Here is a 20,000-nt window from a genome sequence, read left to right as displayed (position 1 = left end):
AGATAGTCCTTGCATATCAGCAAAAACTAACAATGACAAGATTGCTTCTTTCTGATATTTTTCTGGTCAAATATACGACTGCTGCAGCTGTTGGCATTCTGGGAATCGAACTCGGGACCTCCCACAGCCAAAAGCGAGAATCATACCACTTAGGGCGAATGCCCTGTCGTTGAGTATTCCGGTTGAAATGCAAGAGAAAACTCTGTCTGGTCGGTGCTTTTTCTGAAAGCCGTTTCCTGCTTCCCGCTGATATTTTGTAAGTTTATCTTGAGATTTTCAGGGGATGCGTTTTCAATTGTTGAAGCTCAATCTTGGAGAATGAGTTAGAACACCACACATGTAAGTCCCCACTCTATTGTTCAAAATGTTTGACTCATTGTCGGTATGCATGTTTTCTATATCCTAGCTGCGTATATACGAGATTTATATGTATTCTATTAGTTTAAGCTCTGTGATGAGAATCAAGCAGAGTACTAGGAACCGGACTTGGCAACTCTTTGCCCCCTAACTGACTACATACCGTTACATCGGGTTAGAGCTTACCGATGAGTATGGTGATTGATCTGTTGTTTTAATTTTAAAAATATATTATTTATGTATGATATTTATTTTTTTTATACTAGATATTTATCTTTTTATACTTATATGGAATGATATGTTATTATATTTTTTTTTATTCTTATATTATGATAGATTATTGTGCTATTCTTACAAGTATATTATAATTTTTGAATCCCCATTTTTCGTCATATATTCATTGATTATTTTTTGTTTTGTCGTGAACTGTTTTTTTGACCCGTTTAAAAACGGACCCAGGAGCCGCCCCGTCAAACCACGGGTTACGAAAAAAGATATATTTTTTAATATATTTTTTAAGCTTTATGGGCTAGAGGATCCGAGTTGGGTCGAGTGTGTTTTGTTACTCGTTAAATACGGACTGTAACGTTTCATATCCCCCTTTGTTGTTTTTATTTTTTCTTCTTGATTTGGGTCGAGTGTTTATATATATATATATATATATAATGATACATGGCATGTGAAAGCCGCATATTGACCAAAGGTACGCTATGAATCTGTCCTTTGAAGTTTGAAGGGTATTATTTAGTTTTAGATTCTATTATTTACGTGGAGAATTCGAGGTTTAGTGCATGTATAATTAATTCGAGATTCAAAGAGGAACAGAGAGATCCTCGTCAATGTGCTCTTAATTACAATGATGATGTGTAAATGAAGAGTATTATTGCACGTGCATGATGGATATAAACATTGAAAACAGTGAATTGATTCGTTGTATACAGCTTATAAGGCTCTTTTTTTTTAATTAAATTAAATTCGATTCAGAGTTTCACATATGACTAAACTCTTGATAGATTGTACGTTTTCGTATTCTCATATCGTTATATATTTAGATGCTATATCTTTTAGCGTAGTAATATCTGAATTAAACAGTCTTCGACCGTCTTGCAGCTTAAATTAGATTTTTGTAAGTAAAACTATATATATATATATATATATATATATGTGAACATTCTCCATGAGATAACAAAAGAGATTCATTGCCAAACAAATTTGCGGAATCATGTACCTAGCGTCTGTTCATGTTAATGTTCACTCGGATCAATTATTTCTAATTGCAAAAGCATTAATTGAACACGCAGGAATCCAAATTAACAAAGTGATTATTTTATTATATAAAAATAGCTGAAGATGTAAAATCCTCAAAAACATTTTACTCGGGGGAATGTTTTTGTTTAAAGAAAAAAAAAACACTTTGGAATGTTAAAACTCGGGAGAATGTTTAGGCAGTTTCCTCGTACTTTGTTTGCCCTAACTCTTCTGCGTGTTATTTAGAGAAATGGATTCACAATATTAATATTAATCACGCAATGTATAAAAGAAACTCACCAGACACCATACACGCAAGTGTTCACTGATATATATATATATATTCCCGATGGCATTAACCAGAGAGTTAATGCAACATTATTATTATTATTATTCTAAAATAATCGCATTTCTCATTTTAATACTGATATATCTACTATGATGATCGTATACAAAACTCAACCTAAAGCAGAAATATCGATCTATATTTGTAATTTTTCGGACCTATATTTCTTATTTGGTAGCCAAGGATAATAGAAATAAAATTTGTTCTCGAATTTCCGAAATTGTCTCAAATGTTTAGAGTTATTCATATCATTAAAAAAACAAGAATATAATATCTCCATGTCTCTGCATAAGCATTATAAAGGTTTGATTTTTTCAAACTCTAAATGGACGAGATTATTATATATCGACAATGGCATGGGAATTCACGTGGCCATGCATGACCAATCAAATTAATTACAGCAACGCATTGAGGATTTATATATATACACACACACGTTAATATACCATATATGTAAAGATGCATCGTCTTTAAGATTTCCTATAGATATACGTTGTACAGTGTTTAAAGTGCATTCATTCGTAACATATACACACATGTTCAAATTCTATATATATATATATATATATATATATATATATGAGAATGCATGTGAAGGGAAGTTAGGGCATTGAATGGAAGGCATGTTGGTGTAATTACGAGTAAGGGTTCATTTAGTGAATGACTGCAAAAATTGAGCGCAATTGTTGCTTACATTTGCTCTCTTCTATAGAAAGTAGAAACACTCATTTATTACCGCACTTCCCATCCATTTCATTATATTATATTCTCTCTCTCTCACATATATATATATATATATATATGTGTGTGTGTGTGTGGTGGCATGTCACATGAGTCATATAGATGTTTGTTTTGTGGTTAATTTTGTGGAGAAATTCTTGTACAGTCGGATTGGTGATAGATTTTTGGGTGATTTTCTAATTTGTTGCATTAGAAAGTTATATTTTATATTTGATAAATTATAAATTATATCCATAGTAATATATTTTATTTTTAATCATTTATATTAATTTATTAATAGTCTGGGTAGGATCGTTTAGTATTTATATTGATTTCTATTTCGGTCCCAATTTTATTAGATTTTTGTTTTTTAGTTCAATATTTACTTAAAAAATATTTCATTTGTTTTCTTTGTTCAATTAAAATGTTGATTTTGATTTAGATAATTTGATCTCAATAAAATCATATACAAACTGTTTCATAGTAGATTTGATTTAAATAAAATTACATATTTTCAGTTCCGGTTTATTCAGTTTTACATTACATACCCAATGGAATTAAATACTACTAAGCTTCGGTTTTTTCTTATTTAAATAAAAAACATAATTTCATCAAAAGTATAGACTATAATTTCAAGGGGAGTTTGGACAATAATAAATAGAAGCGATAGGACAAGTGAAGGGTTTGGGTGGAGACAGAAAGGAGTGTGAAGAGAGGAAATGAAACAAAAATAGAAACTTTGAATAAACCCATTAATAAATTCGTCTCTTTATCACTCATATGTACTATTTCTTCGGTGTGGCTATGAGCCATGCTACAATTATTGCAATTTGTACACTATATTACATATATAATATGTACACAATTTTCACATTGTCTACATCTTGTACTTTAATAATACCATTGAATAGTGCGTTTCGTGATCCTTTTTGAAATTTTGACGGTTCGATTCGGAAACGGTTTATTAGGTATTCTAAAATTTATACCAAATTGGAACCGTATATTATTGGATCAGTTCCGATTTCAATACGGTTCGGTTTCGGTTTTTCTTAAAGAATTTTAGATTTTTTAAAGAAAATTTCGATTTTTCGGAAATTTTATAAAGTTCGATTCCAAGAAATTTGGTTATGTAAAAAATATAATGTTCGAGAATTTTGAATGATACGATTAAAAAAAACTGAAATTTCTGCTTCGATTCGGTTTGGTTATCGTCCATCTAGGTTACGTAAGTATCCCATAAGATTGTGTTTTAGTATTTAAATTAATTAGTATATTAATTTTATATATGTATTTTTTATAAAAAAAAAAAACAAACTGATGCATGTTTTGTGTATATCTACAACGGGAACTAATCGATTATTTATCTCGTGAATGAGTAATTAATTGGGGGAACCATGTAATTATATAGTATTTGAAAAACTTGACGACCCTCGGGCCAATCCAAATGAAATTACCGATATTAATTTCCTTTTGACTCCCAAAATCTTCCATTTTCTTCGGTTACGTCCGAAAAAATTCCAACACCCTTGTTTGGCTCCTCGCACAGCATAACATCACATCCAAACAGCCCCTTTGTTTCCTCTCCATGAATCATGAAAATCAAAACTCATACATTAAAAAAAAGTAATAGTTAATTTATTTTGTTAAAATTCGCAATTTCTTTCAAGACTGAACAAAATAACCCCCCTCTTTATGTCTTGTTCTATTTAATGTTAAAGAGCTGTGATATTTCTTCTTCTTCTTTTTTTTTTTTAATTATTTGTATAAATTTACAAGAGATGTCAGAAGGGAAATAAGTAGAAATCCTTGTTAAAGACCAAACAAGGGGAGCTTGAAAGAATCTACTGCTTCGATCTCTGAAGAAATTAGAGTTCGTACTTTTGAATGCAGAGAATTGTAAGGAAGAAGTCATGGGTTTGCATTAAACATCGCGGAGAAATTAGAATTTATCCACAATCTCTCTTTTATTTTAAAAAAAAAAATTCTTTTACTTGTGTTATGTGATGGGAAAAGGATATTTTACTATATTTAATTTAACTTTTTTATTTTAGATATTTATACTAGATAATTAGGATTTAAATATAGTATATTATAATTTTAAACTTTAAATAATCATTGTTTCTAATAATATTTTTATTTGAAAATTTTAGCGGATTCTATAAAATACTATATATATATATATATATATATATCAAATGTGTTTGACCTGCGAGTCTTTTTGTAATATTTAATTTACTAAGCCAAGTAATGATCTCTTATGCCTTATGTGTCAACATTCCAACAATCACTTTCACTAATCATTATAAAGTTATATATATATATATATATGTATATATAGACATTCCTCGTGAACATCTTTGATTGGTAATTGTGCGTAGATAATTAGGAGTAACATCTAATGGGAATTTCCTGTTTCAGATTTTATCTACAAACAAAAATAGGGAACATATTACTCCCTCCATTTCAAAATATTTGTAGTTTATGTTATTTTCTATGTTGTAGTTTTACATTTTCAAGACATTTTTTATAATAGTTTCCAATTTTATTCCTACCAAATTCCAATACATCATGATTGATTGATTGTATTGTTTTTATCATCAAATAAGGATATATATGTGATTTTTTATACATTTTCTTAAAAAATGTGAAATCATCTAAAACAATAAATATTTTGAAACAGAGAGGGAGTATTTTTTTTTTCTAATGTTAAATACGTGTATACGTACAGATGTTAATACATGTATGCGTGTATATATATATAGTATGTGTGTGTGGGAGATATGGGTATGACTGTGTAATTAATTAATAAATGATGTGAAGAGGTGAATATATATGTGGGATGGGTAGGTGAAAGTGGTGAGGGGTATATAGAAAGTGCCCTAAAACCCTTGTTGTTTTACCACTTACGTTTCCTCTTCCCTTCTCCTCGGCGTCAATAACTCTCTCTGTGATATCAAATCAAGACACCATCATCATCACCTCCGCACACACCAAAGCATATATACACAGACATATATATACATACATATACATATATCTCTTCTTGAAACCAATGGGTTCTTCGAACAGACACTGGCCAAGCATGTTCAAATCCAAACCTCATCACCAGTGGCAACACGACATCAACTCCCCTATCCTTCCTTCAAGATCGTCTCCTTTCTCTTCAGGTATATGTATATATACATGTGTATATCTATGTGTGTATATATATATATGAGGTTGATTAGTGAATTCCGTGGAATTTGGTCCGACTGAATCGGTTTATGTAACGTTTTGTCCTGGGAAGGGTGTGAAGAGCGGAGCCCGGATCCTAAGCCGAGATGGAATCCCAAACCAGAACAGATTCGGATCCTCGAAGCGATCTTCAACTCGGGAATGGTGAATCCACCGAGAGATGAGATCAGAAGGATTAGGGCTCAGCTCCAAGAGTACGGACAAGTGGGCGACGCAAACGTCTTCTACTGGTTTCAGAACCGCAAGTCCCGAAGCAAACACAAACTCCGTCTCCTCCATAACTCCAAACGCTCCCCCTCCCAACCGCAAACGCAAACGCTGAATTCTTCTGCTTCCCCTTCTTCCTCTTCCTCCTCTTCATCCCCCAAATCCACCAAACTCTATAATACCAAGAATTACACCAATTCCGACACTTTCAACAGCAACAACACCGATATCGCTCTTGGTGTCAATTCTTCGTCGATTATACCAAAAGGCGGTCCGGTTGCAGTGGAAAAAAACCCGGTTCTTGGTATGTTTCCGGCCGAACCGGCCTTTCTTTTCCCGGTTTCTCCCATGACAACGGCCGGAGCGTTCGAGGGTTTCACAGGAGGGTCACACTTAGGGTTTGTCTCTGGCCAAATGATGAGTAATGTTGTGACTCAGGAGCAGAAACCGGGTGCAGCCACGACAGTCGGGCCTTGTACAGGGCTTTTGCTGAGTGAGATAATGAATAGTGTGAGTTACAATGGGACTAACCTAAGTGTCAAAGAACATGAAGAGATGAGGATGAAGATGTTACAGCAACCACAGAATCTTTGTTACGCAACGAGTTCGAACACAGCTCCGACTAGTTCTTACAACAACTCGGTCGTTCCTTCTCTTTCTTCGGCTTCTGTCACCGTTTCATCGGTTTCTGATCATCGTGATCAGCTTCAAGTTCAAGGTAAGGAGACAAACCTTTCAAAAAAGAAAAGAATCTTGCAACAAAACCTTAGAAACGTGACATGGGTATGCCTTCATATAATTAACATGCAAATTCATAACCCACAAGGATAAAGTTTAATATTGAGAAACAAAATATTTATATTATGAACAGCAGGGGAGAAAATAAGGGTGTATGTCAATGAGATGGAGGTGGAGGTGATATATGGACCATTCAACGTGCGAGAGGCATTTGGGTCGGAAGAGGCCGTGCTGATCGACTCGGCCGGGCAACCCGTTCTTACCGACGAATATGGCGTCTTGCTTCGGCCTCTCCAACACGGTGCCTCCTACTATCTGGTTATGTTCCTCACTAGTTCTTTCCCTTTCTGTTATTATGGATATATTAATTGGTATAATATATATATATATATATATATATATATGTATATATCTCAATATTGTCTTTTGGATTAGATAGTATTATGATTATCATCATATACTTTGTGCATGCGTATATATTGAGCTGTATCAACTAGCGAAACATAGTATGTGTGTCTCAGACATTAGATTTTGCTGTGAATCAAATTGCACTCCAAGGGTAAAAAATACTAATTCATATTACATATATATGTATACATATAAATGTGCATCTCAATATGAGAGTGTGGGTTTGTTAAAATGTATCTGCTAAAAGACACGAGTCAAGTAGAAATATTCATTTTTTGGTAAGAGTGATACTTATATTAATTGGATAGCTTTGAAGTCTAGCAGCGAATCTAGTGTTTAGATCTTGTATTGTCTTTGGGGGAGACAAAATAGATAAAATGCATGTGGGAGACTTGTGGTTGGGTTATACGTACATATACGGATACTGTAAAATCAGTATACAACTGTAGTTTGTGTGTGTGCGTGTGTATATATATATATATATATATATATATATATATATATATATATATCACATCATCAAGAAGTAGTGCCTTGAAAATGATCACATCATCTTCGTTGGGCTCGACCGTAAGTACGTACGTCATGAATTTGCTCGCTCAAGAAAATGCCTTAATAGGTTTCTAATAAACAAACGCAAAACAATTAATTGACAAGTAAGAGTGAATAATCGATCATGTTCAAATAATCAATTCTATCGCTGATTTCGAAATTCTTCTTTCGCCTTTTTTGCAGATTTAGAGGCGGTGATGAGACTATACCAAGATTCCGTTTGAACCAAAAGACATCTCTCTCTCTCTCTCTGGTTATCCATAGCATAGAATTAGGGTTCAGTTACTTCTCATGGCGTTATGATGTATGACTTCCGTACAACATCAAACTCGTAGGTTCAACCGGTGAAACGAGGACACAAAACGTTTGTCCCACCCCGAATTCGAATCTCAAATTTGGGGAGTGAACGTATAATCCAAATCGATTTCGAAATTAATCTGAGTTTTGATATAGGATATTCGGTTACCTAAAAAAAATGCAAAACTACTGTCTATATATAATTGTGTTTGATGATATATATATATATATATATATAAACGAGATCCAATCAAGGTGAGTTTATATATATTGGTCGAAATGATTAAACACATTTATCTATAATATATATAGAGACATCATCATGAAGATATGGACAAACATCCTTAGTGGTTCAAATTCAATCATCAGCATGTCATTGTTTTTACGCCTCTTTTTTAGGCAAAAGATTTGCTTGTCCTAACCAAAAGCTCTATCCACCACCACCATCAGAAACGTTATATCTAAGATGTTGTCATTTTCTCCCTACAAAAATACTCCTGAAAATTTTTCTATATGTTTAAAAATAGGGAAAAAAAAAGAATCATCACGGTATATACAAAAATTACATCTACGACTATTAATATCTCGGATATAAAATTAGTTAAACTTCACAAAAAAAGGGGTACCTTAACTCTTTATCTCTATTACACATTATAATACTTGTAAGGGTGGCTATTTTGGTTATTGGATTTGTTTCCATAATATTCGATTCACGTTTTTCGCTTTTAGAAAAATTATAAATTTATATCTCGGGTTGGTTTTGTTTACAATTAAGGCTATTAACGGCTTATTGATTCGTTTCAATTCACATTCGATTTTAATGATAAAAATAACTATTTAAAAATTGATTTTTCAATTATTTTTTGTATTGGTTCGCAATTTTAGAAAAATTATAATCATTCAATCTTTATATAGAATTGGATTTATTTACAATTATATGTTATTCGATTCATATAGGTTTGATTTATACATAACCGAACCATATTCTATTTGGATAAGTTCGACTTATATATAACCGAATCAATCCCCACCCATGCTTGTTACAATTGCTATGTCATTTGGAATTATTCCACCGATTCAAACCATATTTAGATGATTAGTTGTGATATGAACTAAGAATTAAAATTAAAATAATAATTTTTTATTTAAATTTCAATTCGATTATAAAAAAATAAACAAAACAATTAATATTTTAATAAATTTTAAAAAATAACTAAAAATACTTTAAAATCCATCCCACATTAGATTTGAAAGTTTTGGTATCCAACAAAATTACAACAGTTACAATCAATTATTCCACTGTATTATTTTGATAAAAGAGATGCAAATCTCAAATTAGGAAATTAAGAAATTAATTAGACAGAAATGCTATATACAGTAACGTAGAAACCTATGATTATTGAGTTAATTAAGGAAATCAAATCAATTATGGCTAGTGTTTTATACTAAAAATTAAAATTAAGCCTAATTTCTGAAAAGATTGAGAACAAAAACTCTAAAAGAAAGGCAATATCAAAGAGCATAGGTTATATATGTATATTGACCGAGAAGAAGGGATGAATTGTGGATTTCACCACCAACTGGGACAAAGATCTCTTACGGTCCAAACCGACAAAAACAGTATATTAATTAATTAATTAAAAATGCTCAAATCAATCAGCTCATGATCATAAACCACCAAACCAAACTCTGATTTTGACTCTGTTTTGGTCATTACATGAAATTGACTTTACAATTACATTACTGGGTATTTTTTTCTCTAATGGATAGTCTTAATATATATACATATATATAGAAATTTATAAATTTAGCCTATCCGGAAAATAAAGGAGATGCCTTAATTTTCTGAACCCTAACGCTCTCTTCCCAAATTCCCAGAATTTAAGGGCGATTTCTCCAATTTAGAAAACGTTAAAGACAGAGAAACAGAACAAAACGCAACAAAAGAACAAACAAAAACTTGAAAAAAAAAATAATTAAAAGAAACAGAAAACCTGTCTGGGATTCGCCTTTTGTCTTCCCAGATTCTTGGAACAGAAAAGGCGCCGATCTTTGGACAATCTCTGTCGGAAAGGAGGAGATCCACAAAAGAAGAAGAAACAAAGGAAATCCAGCAAAGAAGTCAATATACATAAAATCGTATTCGACAAAAATATTATGGGAGCGTATAGAGCAGAAGACGATTACGATTACCTATTCAAGGTGGTATTGACGGGCGATTCAGGCGTCGGAAAATCGAACCTTCTATCTCGTTTCACTCGAAACGATTTCAGCAACGATTCTCGTTCCACCATTGGCGTGGAATTCGCCACTCGTAGCATCCAAGTCGACGACAAGATCGTCAAGGCTCAGATTTGGGACACTGCAGGTCAAGAAAGGTGACAGCTAATTTCTGTTCTTGCAAAAAACAAAAACCCTAATATTCCGATCTTCTATTCATGCTTTCTTTGGTTTGGAGTATTGTGTTTGTTAGAAAAAATAAAATAAATAAAAGATACGAACCTATAAGATACGTCGAAATTCGTAGAAACGTATAAAAAAATACATGTAACCATTACATGATGAGTTATATATATATATATCCATTTAAATGAAAAAATATATATAAACTTCCATAAACATGTGTTGTGAAAAGGTATCGAGCCATCACGAGCGCTTACTACAGAGGAGCCGTAGGGGCATTGCTCGTGTACGACGTGACCAGACACGTCACGTTCGAGAACGTGGAGAGATGGCTGAAGGAGCTTAGGGACCATACCGACGCGAACATCGTCATCATGCTCGTCGGCAACAAAGCCGATCTCCGTCACCTCCGCGCCATCTCGACGGAAGAGGCCAAGTCATTTGCCGAGAGAGAGAACACTTTTTTCATGGAGACTTCCGCCCTCGAGGCAGTGAACGTAGACAACGCTTTCACCGAGGTTCTAACTCAGATCTACCGGGTCGTTAGCAAGAAAGCTCTTGAAGCTGGCGATGATCCGACAACTGCTTTGCCTAAAGGGCAGATGATTAATGTTGGAAGCCGAGACGATGTCTCCGCCGTCAAGAAAACTGGCTGCTGTTCTGCGTAATAGTCTCTCTCTCCCTCTCCCTCTCCCTTCCGATCTCTGCTCTGTGTATTTTGAATTATTGAATGCATGCGATTTGTAAGTGTTTTTTTTTTGTTGTGATTGATCTCAAAAGTACAATCGATATGGAAGATTATGAAAATTCTCTTCATTTTTTGGGGAAAATTCCACAAAAATCTATACGTGACACATAAATACTTCAATTTCTAAATTGCTAAATAAATAGTTTAATTTAATCGATTTGTACCAAATAGATACCAACTCCATGACGTCATTAATCGAGCATCTCAATCACACATAAAAGATAACTCTATCAAAATTTGATACACATATTTATGAATTCAATCGAATTAATTAAAACTTAAGATTTGGACATATCTATAAAAATTGTACACAGTTTTTTTTCAAGCCTCGTAAATAAAAGATTTCTTAAAGGTATTTTTATAATACCCCGTTAAAGCTTCTTTTGGATTTTTCTAACATGAGAAATAATTTGCCAATAAAATATAAAATAATAAATGGAAAATATTCTTTAAGCTTAATGGGCTTAGAATTGGCCCATTTCTTTATACTGGATTTGGGTCAAAATACATTTTTTGTCATACATATTTTTGTACAAAATCTAAGTCTTCCCGTGCCTACGTAACAATCGAATAGTGTCGCATTTTTGTGTAACTTAATATTTATGTATAAATAAATTAAGAAAATTAAAATTATATATCATTTATCTTATTAAAAAATAAAAATAAAAAGAGAAAATATCACGCGGAAGATAAGCCAAACCCAAATCCGAAATCCAAAGGGCGAGACCAATAAACCCTTCGGCTTTTTCCTGACCGTACGATCAACAAAAGTGGCCCCCCGACAGCTTCTGATCACAGACAACGACAGGTCTAATCCTTTTTGGCAAATACTTATGTGGGTCCCTTTATCCCCATCCACGTGTCACAAATCAACTCCCCGAGAGATGAGTCAACAATTTCTTCCGGGTCCCACATCAACAGATTAAGACAGTCTCGTATAACCGTCGTATGTCTCATCCTCCCGATTAATTAATTAATGAATTAAACAAGCCAGATCGGACGGTTGTTATTCGCCGGTGTGACACGTGGCGTAAAGGATATCTGATGTGACTAAAGTACGATGAAGCTCAGACAAAACATTGGAGAGAGGGCGAGCGCACCCGCGTAAAAGTCGAGGGATTTCTGGCTACTGATGTTGACATTTTATTTATTTTTAATAAATCTTTTGGTTATTTGATATATTTTTTAGAATTATTTCTCCTTACATATTTGTTTTCTTAACGTTTTACTATTTAGGTCATGAAGAGTTTTTCTTTTTTACTGTGATGTAAAAACAGGAGACAATGTCTCTGGAAGATCTCACGCGCTCGCTGCACAACTCCGTGTTACTTTTCTTCCTTTTTCTTTTTATAAATTAATGTAGTTTATTTGTATCATTAAAATGCCAATCGGAATTGGAAATTGTTATGTCCCATTTGATACGTTAGTTGGATATGGAAAAATTGGATATTCGTGTATTGTTATAATTTTTCTAAAGGACACATAATTGATCGAATTATCCGAAAATATTTGGATATCATATAAATATCCGGAGTTGAGATATTGAACAATTTGAATTTGTCAATAGATTTTAAACCCTATAACCTATAAATTCCGTAAACGAATATCCATTCCCTAGTTATATAGTTTTATTACAAGTTTTATTTTGTATTATATAATATTTAGCCGCATAAATATGGATTTCGCACATTGATTTGTTTAGTTTTCTAATACATTCCTAGTGTCTAGGGATCTTGTAATTTTTTTTTTACGGACTGGATATTGGAAACTTGCCAAATATTTTTTTTTATGACTAGGTGGAGGTGAGAGTGAGTAGTGGATATTTTATATTCCCTTTGTCTTTTATTTTTTTAATTTTTTTCACTATTATAAAAAATTATATGTAATGGTAATTTTCGTGTTGAATTTTATTCAAATTACTTTTGTTAAAAGTATTTATTACATTATTATATATATTTTTATAGTTTATATCTTTTTAATTTATTTTCTAAAATATATTTAATCAATTTTATATAATGATGTATTATTTAATTTCCATTCAATTTTATATATACACACACTTTTACGAGAACAAACAAGGCAAACTTTTACAGATAAGATGTTGAGAAGGTAGTGGTTAATAAATTTTATAAAGTTTTCACCCACCTTGAACCAACTTTTGCAGAAGCAATAATTTTGGATTTGGATCACGAAGACCAATTAATTGCTCTAAAATGCATTGAACCCGATATTTGCTATTTTTAAAATATCCGACAATTGCAAAATAGCCAAAAGGAAAAAACATCACAAACAAATTGGATACTAGAGTAGAAACTTTATTTGATTTGTATGATTATTGGTTATAGCCGGACATTATGGTATTTGCATCGAGTGGGATTATAAGAGTGACTTTGTTAGTATTTGCTTACTGATATTACATTAACATTTGGTCAAATATTTAAATTAATATAAGTTTGACCGGAATCCGAGTGGGTTTCAGAATTTGGATAATATTGATTAATTGAATAACTTTTATATATGTGTAATGCTACGAATGAATAACGAAATCTTTCAACGTATTTTGTTTTTACTCACATGCATCATGATAAATATTTATTAAGAAATTACCTATACTTAGATTATCGAAAAAGTAAATATATTTTTGTTGATATAAATAACTCAATCAATTTTTAATTTATCGTTGATTGTATAGTCACATTTATATATAGTCCTCTAATCTGTCTCACTATAGTATGCGTTCGTTTCCGTCATGCCTCTCTGCCCTAATGGTCTCAAGGAAACCGCTTTTTGTCCGTGTCATTCATACCGACAATTACTCTCGACACTCATTATAGTACGAGATATCACAATATCGATAGATTTTAACTGATTTTAATAGTTAAATAGCTTGGCTCAAGTTTAATAAAATTGTTGTAAGCTATAAATTAAAGTATTTTTAAGACTGTATGAATTCAACAACGTTAATTTTTTTATCACAATTTGTTTTTACCCAAGTGTGTTATAAAACAATATCATCCTTATATATATATATATATATATATATTATATTTTTAAACTATTATAAAGAATTATACATCATTGATTCATTATCTCTAATGATTGACAACGGTTAGATGTAAACGATATCCGAATTCGTGCAAATATTATTATTTCAACTATATTCAAAAGTGTTCTCAGTAAAATCCTTTTAGTTTTGACAACTTATTTGAAACTCAAAATTTCTTATTTTCCATGGTTCTCTCCAAAATTAATTTTGAAATAGCATTATATTGTACCTATTAAATACTGTAACTGCATAATTCGTATCAACATATTTTCCAGTCCAATCAAATTGTCGAAAACAAATAATAACTACAAAATTGTACAAGCATATATATATATATATAACTGAGAGAGTTAAAAACACTTGGTTACTTTATATGTGTTTATATATAAAGGAAACTTTATTTTTACCATAAAATGAAAAAGGGTTATGGTTTTTATAGAAATAATATCCTCCTATATCACTGAAAAATATAGACTTTAGAGGAAATGTGTGTGTGTATATATATATATATAATAACTTAATAAAAAAAATAATTAAATGAAAGAAAAACCGAATAAATAAGCAAAAGTAGGTATTGGCCAAAATTAAACATACAATGTTAGTGCGGTGGGTGGCACTGCCACTGACACAACTGATTAAAGTTGGGATTGAAATAAAGTCACATAAAATGGCAAATATATTTATTTTTTTATATATATATATATATATATATATATATATATATATATATTAAAATAATACATTATTTACCGGCGCGTGATTTTCAATTTCTTCAGGTAGGCGAAAACATCAACATTTGCTAATATTTTTAGTCCAATATATAACATTTAAATCTAATTAATCGAAAATTCGCGTACATTGTCAGTTGACATATTACAACGAAACCGCCGTCATGATACTCATAGATAATATACCACGCACCGTATAGAAAATAAATAATACATACGTAAATTACCATTAACTAACGGTAATGCACTAATTTATGTCGATTCGATTTATTTTATTTTTATTATTGTTCGTGTATATATATATATATATATATATACAGTTTTAGACATGATTTTATGGACGAATTTTTTTTTTATTATTTTCCACGTATCAGTCCATAACAAAATAACATTATTTATCACATAGAAACTTTAAAATTTGTAATAAATTTACCAAAAAAAGGTATATGTCACAAAAAGGGCAAAACCATGTATTCAAAATAAAATAAAAATAAAAAGGAATTGAATCTCGGATATCTAGCAGTAGTAGAAATGGTACAATATAATAAACCCATGGTACAATAGGTGCAACTTAATACACAGAACCAGTCAATGCTATCTCCTTTGGTGATTCGACTTTCTTTGAATCATTTGTCACAAAATCTCCATATCAAAATCAAACCATTTATTTATTTATTTTTAAATAATAATGATAATAATACATGAAACAAAAACAAAAAACAAAAAGCATTAATGAATGTGGGGTTTCCCTGCAAATTGTCCAGAGACAGAGTCATGAATTGAATATTGCTCGTGTGTATATATATATACACATACATACATACATATGTATATGTGCGTGTGTGAGAGAGAGAGGAGTTACCAAAAGGAGATAGAAATCAGATGTCGGGTCAATAACCAATTGGGTATTTGGATTTTGTAACCCGTTTTGTCCGGGTCCTTTCCCTGTTTATGTATTACTTTTCCTTTATACCTATATATATATATATATACATAATCATAAAGTGTAATAGAATTGCGTGTTATAGTTTCAATATTCAAATCCAATTGCACTGTGGTCTGACCATTGGGGGTTCCATTGTAATTTACGACGACTCACATTTTACTCCATTTCCGGTAACACTCTCAATCAATCCTTTCAAACAACCCTAAATACACCCCCCTTATGTTATCCGATATATGTATATGTTATATGTGTGTATATATATATATATATTTGTATATGTAATTATGTATATGTATAAATATGTGTATATGTATATAGAGAGAGACCAATAATATAATTTATAACCTTTATAAGTCATTATTATTGCAATCACAATTCAATTAGTCCACTTTTTGTCTTAGCGCCGTGCGTCGGAGGTATTAGATTTCATTTTCATCAATCTATTTTTGATGAATCATCAATCTATAGGTTGTTGAATATTTATTTATTTTGTGTTGAAATATTATTGTTAAAGTTGTTCATTTGTATACATCGAAATGATGTTTTATTAAATTAAGAAATCGAAAATATATTAGTAAAGCATATTTTCTAAATTCAATCAAAACTTAAAACTTTGAATTCATATGTTCTGAATATCGGCAAGTGATTTCTGTTGTTGTATTTATAAATGGCATATTACGCGAATATGCAAATTTTTTAAAATTAAATTAATATGAAATTGCAATTTTGGATTGATAGAATTAGAAAGGGCTTCTAATTTTACTTTTAATATCCTTTCCCGAAAGCATTAAAGTTAAGATAATACAAAAATTGTGATATGATTAGGTGAATTCCCTGTTTGGTTAGACATAATAATTAGCATTTTGAAAAATCTCTTTTCACAAAAAAAAAAAAAAAAAATCAAACCCAACCATTTATAACTTGGGGCCTTTTATTTTACGTATTAGCAATTCTTAATAGGCAACTAGAATTTTTATAATCTTATGGTGAACAAAGTAACATATGATTGGGACGACCAATGAATCAAAGCGTATGGACATGCAAATACATCTACAATTAACTAAACGAATATCATTGATTGTAAATTTTCTAACTCTATTGACTTCAAAAATCGAACATTACGAGATGAAAAAAAATAAGGGAAAACCGAATTTTAGACACTTGAAAGTAAAAGAGGCCAACTAAACTAAGGGATTCGATCGTGTAATAAAAACCATCATCCATCATCATCATCATCATCATCATCATCATCATCATCATCATCTCTCTCTCTCGGTGGAGCACAAAGTGTCCAAAGCCACACATCAGTCATCAGACGCAGGCCACTGTGCAGATGCAGCAGCAGACAATGTCTCTGCTCCTCCCTCAGCTTTCCAGTCTCAAAAATCACCACTTTCTTTTCCTTTTTTCATCTAATCATCTCATCAAAATCAAATCTTGACGCAAATTAAATCTTGGGTTTTGTTAAATAAATTTCAAAAACTTTTCTTTTTTGTTGGGTTTCGATTATTCGGCCTTTTTTTAGAGAGACTTCTCACTGTAACATTGTTTCTCCCTTCACTCGCTTATCCGCCAGTCCCTCTAAACATTAAAAAAAAAAGCTTTTTTTTTTGTTTTGCATCACGAAATGCGTTGATGAACCAACCCGACCTTTCACCACTTCTTCTGCTGCTGTGTTCTCTCTCTATTGATTGATGGGTGGTTTGATCGATCTGAACGTGACGGATACGGAGGAAGACGAAACGCCCTCTTCGGCTTCTGGGTCTCTCTCTCCTTCTTCCTCCTCCGCGTCCGCGTCTGCGTCTGTGTCTGCGTTTGGTGGCTCATATCCTTCCTCCTCGAGTTCTGGCGTTTGTTTGGAGCTGTGGCATGCCTGCGCGGGACCACTGATCTCTCTGCCGAAAAGGGGAAGCCTCGTGTTGTATCTTCCTCAAGGGCATTTGGAACAATCCCCCGATTTCTCCGCCGCGGTTTACGGTCTCGCCTCTCATGTGTTCTGTCGTGTTCTCGATGTCAAGCTTCATGTGAGTTTCTTGTTAATATGTCTTGCCCTCGAGGTTTTTGGAGATGGGTTTCGTCCGATTCTTCGATTTTCCCGGAAAAATCCATGCTTTATTCGCGAATCTGAGCTGGGTCCTTCGACGCTGTTGGAATGTTGGGAGTATAGAAATCTGTGCCCTCAATTGTTGAATTTTTTGAGACAAAGGAACCAAATTATCGAATAGCTCAGTGGATGTTTTTTTAAATACAATCTCTTTAACCTAGGAGTTTATGTTTATTTTCCCGGGAATGTTCAAGATTCTGTTCGGTTGGCGAGAAAATTTTGGGCGACATTTTTCTCTCTCTCAATTCCTTGTTTTGGAAGACGAGAAACAGAAACTAACTCTGCGTAGGCAAGATTTCCCTTTTTGTTCCACTCTCAGTTCTTATAGTAATCTGATTATCGAAATGTCTCTCCACTTGAGCCTCTCTCCTCAGTTCTTTTGACTTTGTCCTAAGCTTTGATTCCGTAGGCAGAGGCAGCTACTGATGATGTCTATGCTCAAGTCTCTCTTCTCCCTGAGTCTGAGGTGAGTAACCTCATCTTCATTCAGACCAATGCGTTTGCTTATTTCACAACCATTTTCGCTAAAGACTGAAGAGTTGAGATGTAAATGTACAAACTGTCGTGTAAACTGTCGACCGTGTAGGACATTGAGCAGAGATTGCGTGAAGGAAGCATAGAGATAGATGGAGGAGGAGGAGGAGGAGAAGATGATTATGAAGTGCTTAGGAGGTCAAGCACTCCTCACATGTTCTGCAAGACCCTCACTGCCTCTGATACCAGCACTCATGGTGGTTTCTCTGTTCCTCGCCGTGCTGCTGAGGATTGCTTCCCGCCTCTGGTAATTCTTTCTTTCTGCAATTTTCGCCCTCTTCGAGTGAAAGCTTTCTGTTGAGGTTTTCATGGTCTTGGGACATGCTTTAGTACTGAACCATTCGGACACTATCTTGGTCATGTTCTTATCTGATCCCATCTTCATTTCTCCAACTATTTAGCATCATCCTTAGTAGTTTGGTACCATAGAGATGATATGCACGTGTTGGTATGAACGAGTAAACTATCTTGTGCACGGGTTTTTAGCATCCGGGTTTTTCAATGGATCGATTATGTAGGACTATAGCCAACCACGGCCTTCTCAAGAGCTTGTTGCTCGGGATCTACACGGTCTGGAATGGCGGTTTCGCCACATTTACAGAGGTACTTCCTCAGAAGAAACATCGAATTGTTATCATTGTGGCTCGTGGCGAGATCTTGGAGCAAGATATCGAGCTGTTTTTTTTCGTGGTTTTACCGATCAGGACAACCTAGAAGGCACTTGCTCACTACGGGTTGGAGTGGCTTTGTGAACAAGAAGAAGCTTGTCTCTGGAGATGCTGTGCTTTTCTTGAGGTTGTATAAAAAAAAACTGTTTATGTTTTTTTTGATTATCGTTAATATTGGTTGCTCGATTCAGAGGGGACGATGGAAAGCTGAGACTCGGGATTAGAAGGGCTGCTCAAATGAAAGGAGCTTCCCTTCTTTCTACTCAGTTCGCTCAGAATTTGAATCAAAGCAACTTTGCTATAATAGCTCATGCCATATCTGCCCAAAGTGTTTTCAACATTTACTACAACCCCAAGTAAGCTCCTCGCCTCTCCGTGTGTTTTTTCTTCGGGTTTTTTTTGTGGGTCATGTCTTGATGGTATAACCGTACAAGTTTTTCATGTCAGCATCAAAATTTCTTGAGGATTGATAAATGTGGAACGAAGATTGTAACGACGGTGTTTATATCTGATGATTGTTGCGCTTTTTCGCCAAAGATTTCTGAGTTGTACTTGTCATTATTCGGTGAATCATTTTCTCGGAGATATATAGTGTTCATCATACAAATGCCAGATTTCGTTTGTTTCTTTGTGTTTGTACCGAGATTTAAGTAGCACATTTTTTTGACAAATCTTCGGGTCCAGCTGGTCAGATTTCATAATACCGGCGCATAGGT

At 33.0% G+C, this 20,000-nt stretch overlaps 4 protein-coding genes across 16 annotated transcripts in view; all 4 read left to right on the top strand.

The window, feature by feature from the left end:
* LOC104814237 overlaps positions 1–1,088 on the top strand; it is a 6,128-nt gene extending 5,040 nt beyond the window's left edge. For 9 of the 12 annotated variants that reach the window (XR_771876.2, XR_771872.1, XR_771874.2 and 6 more), the window contains one exon: positions 1–1,088. This exon is cut by the window's left edge. Coding sequence is in view for 6 of the 12 variants with exons in the window: in XM_010542174.1 (XP_010540476.1) it covers positions 1–173 (173 nt within the window). In the remaining 6 variants the exon portion in view is untranslated. The other 3 variants (XM_010542180.1, XM_010542179.1, XM_010542178.1) reach the window with 1 other exon arrangement.
* Positions 1,089–5,620: 4,532 nt separating this feature from the next.
* LOC104814236 (WUSCHEL-related homeobox 9-like) lies at positions 5,621–8,159 on the top strand. Of its 2 annotated transcripts, none has more exons than XM_010542172.1 (4): positions 5,621–5,838; positions 5,958–6,830; positions 6,987–7,168; positions 7,994–8,159. In XM_010542172.1, exons 1-4 carry the CDS (start codon positions 5,724–5,726, stop codon positions 7,997–7,999), a joined length of 1,176 nt encoding a protein of 391 aa, XP_010540474.1. In that variant the 5' UTR covers positions 5,621–5,723; the 3' UTR covers positions 8,000–8,159. The 2 variants fall into 2 exon arrangements, with proteins under 2 accessions (XP_010540474.1, XP_010540473.1); XM_010542171.1 differs by having other exon boundaries at positions 6,984–7,168.
* Positions 8,160–10,039: 1,880 nt separating this feature from the next.
* On the top strand, positions 10,040–11,261 carry LOC104814235 (ras-related protein RABA1i). Its single transcript, XM_010542170.1, has 2 exons — positions 10,040–10,485; positions 10,743–11,261. The coding sequence occupies exons 1-2, from the start codon at positions 10,265–10,267 to the stop codon at positions 11,176–11,178; spliced, it is 657 nt and encodes a 218-aa protein (XP_010540472.1). The 5' UTR covers positions 10,040–10,264; the 3' UTR covers positions 11,179–11,261.
* Positions 11,262–17,271: 6,010 nt separating this feature from the next.
* Positions 17,272–20,000, top strand: part of LOC104814234 (auxin response factor 3-like) — a 4,269-nt gene continuing 1,540 nt past the window's right edge. Inside the window, exons 1-7 of the mRNA XM_010542169.2 lie at positions 17,272–18,002; positions 18,492–18,548; positions 18,669–18,863; positions 19,135–19,219; positions 19,321–19,411; positions 19,476–19,640; positions 19,963–19,998. Coding sequence (XP_010540471.1) covers positions 17,673–18,002; positions 18,492–18,548; positions 18,669–18,863; positions 19,135–19,219; positions 19,321–19,411; positions 19,476–19,640; positions 19,963–19,998 — 959 coding nt within the window. The 5' untranslated portion in view covers positions 17,272–17,672. The remainder of the gene's footprint in view (positions 18,003–18,491; positions 18,549–18,668; positions 18,864–19,134; positions 19,220–19,320; positions 19,412–19,475; positions 19,641–19,962; positions 19,999–20,000) is intronic.

Source organism: Tarenaya hassleriana, unplaced genomic scaffold (assembly GCF_000463585.1).
Source record: "Tarenaya hassleriana unplaced genomic scaffold, ASM46358v1 Cleome21, whole genome shotgun sequence".
Classification (NCBI taxonomy): Eukaryota; Viridiplantae; Streptophyta; class Magnoliopsida; order Brassicales; family Cleomaceae; genus Tarenaya; species Tarenaya hassleriana.
This window is presented reverse-complemented; position numbering and strand designations above follow the sequence as displayed.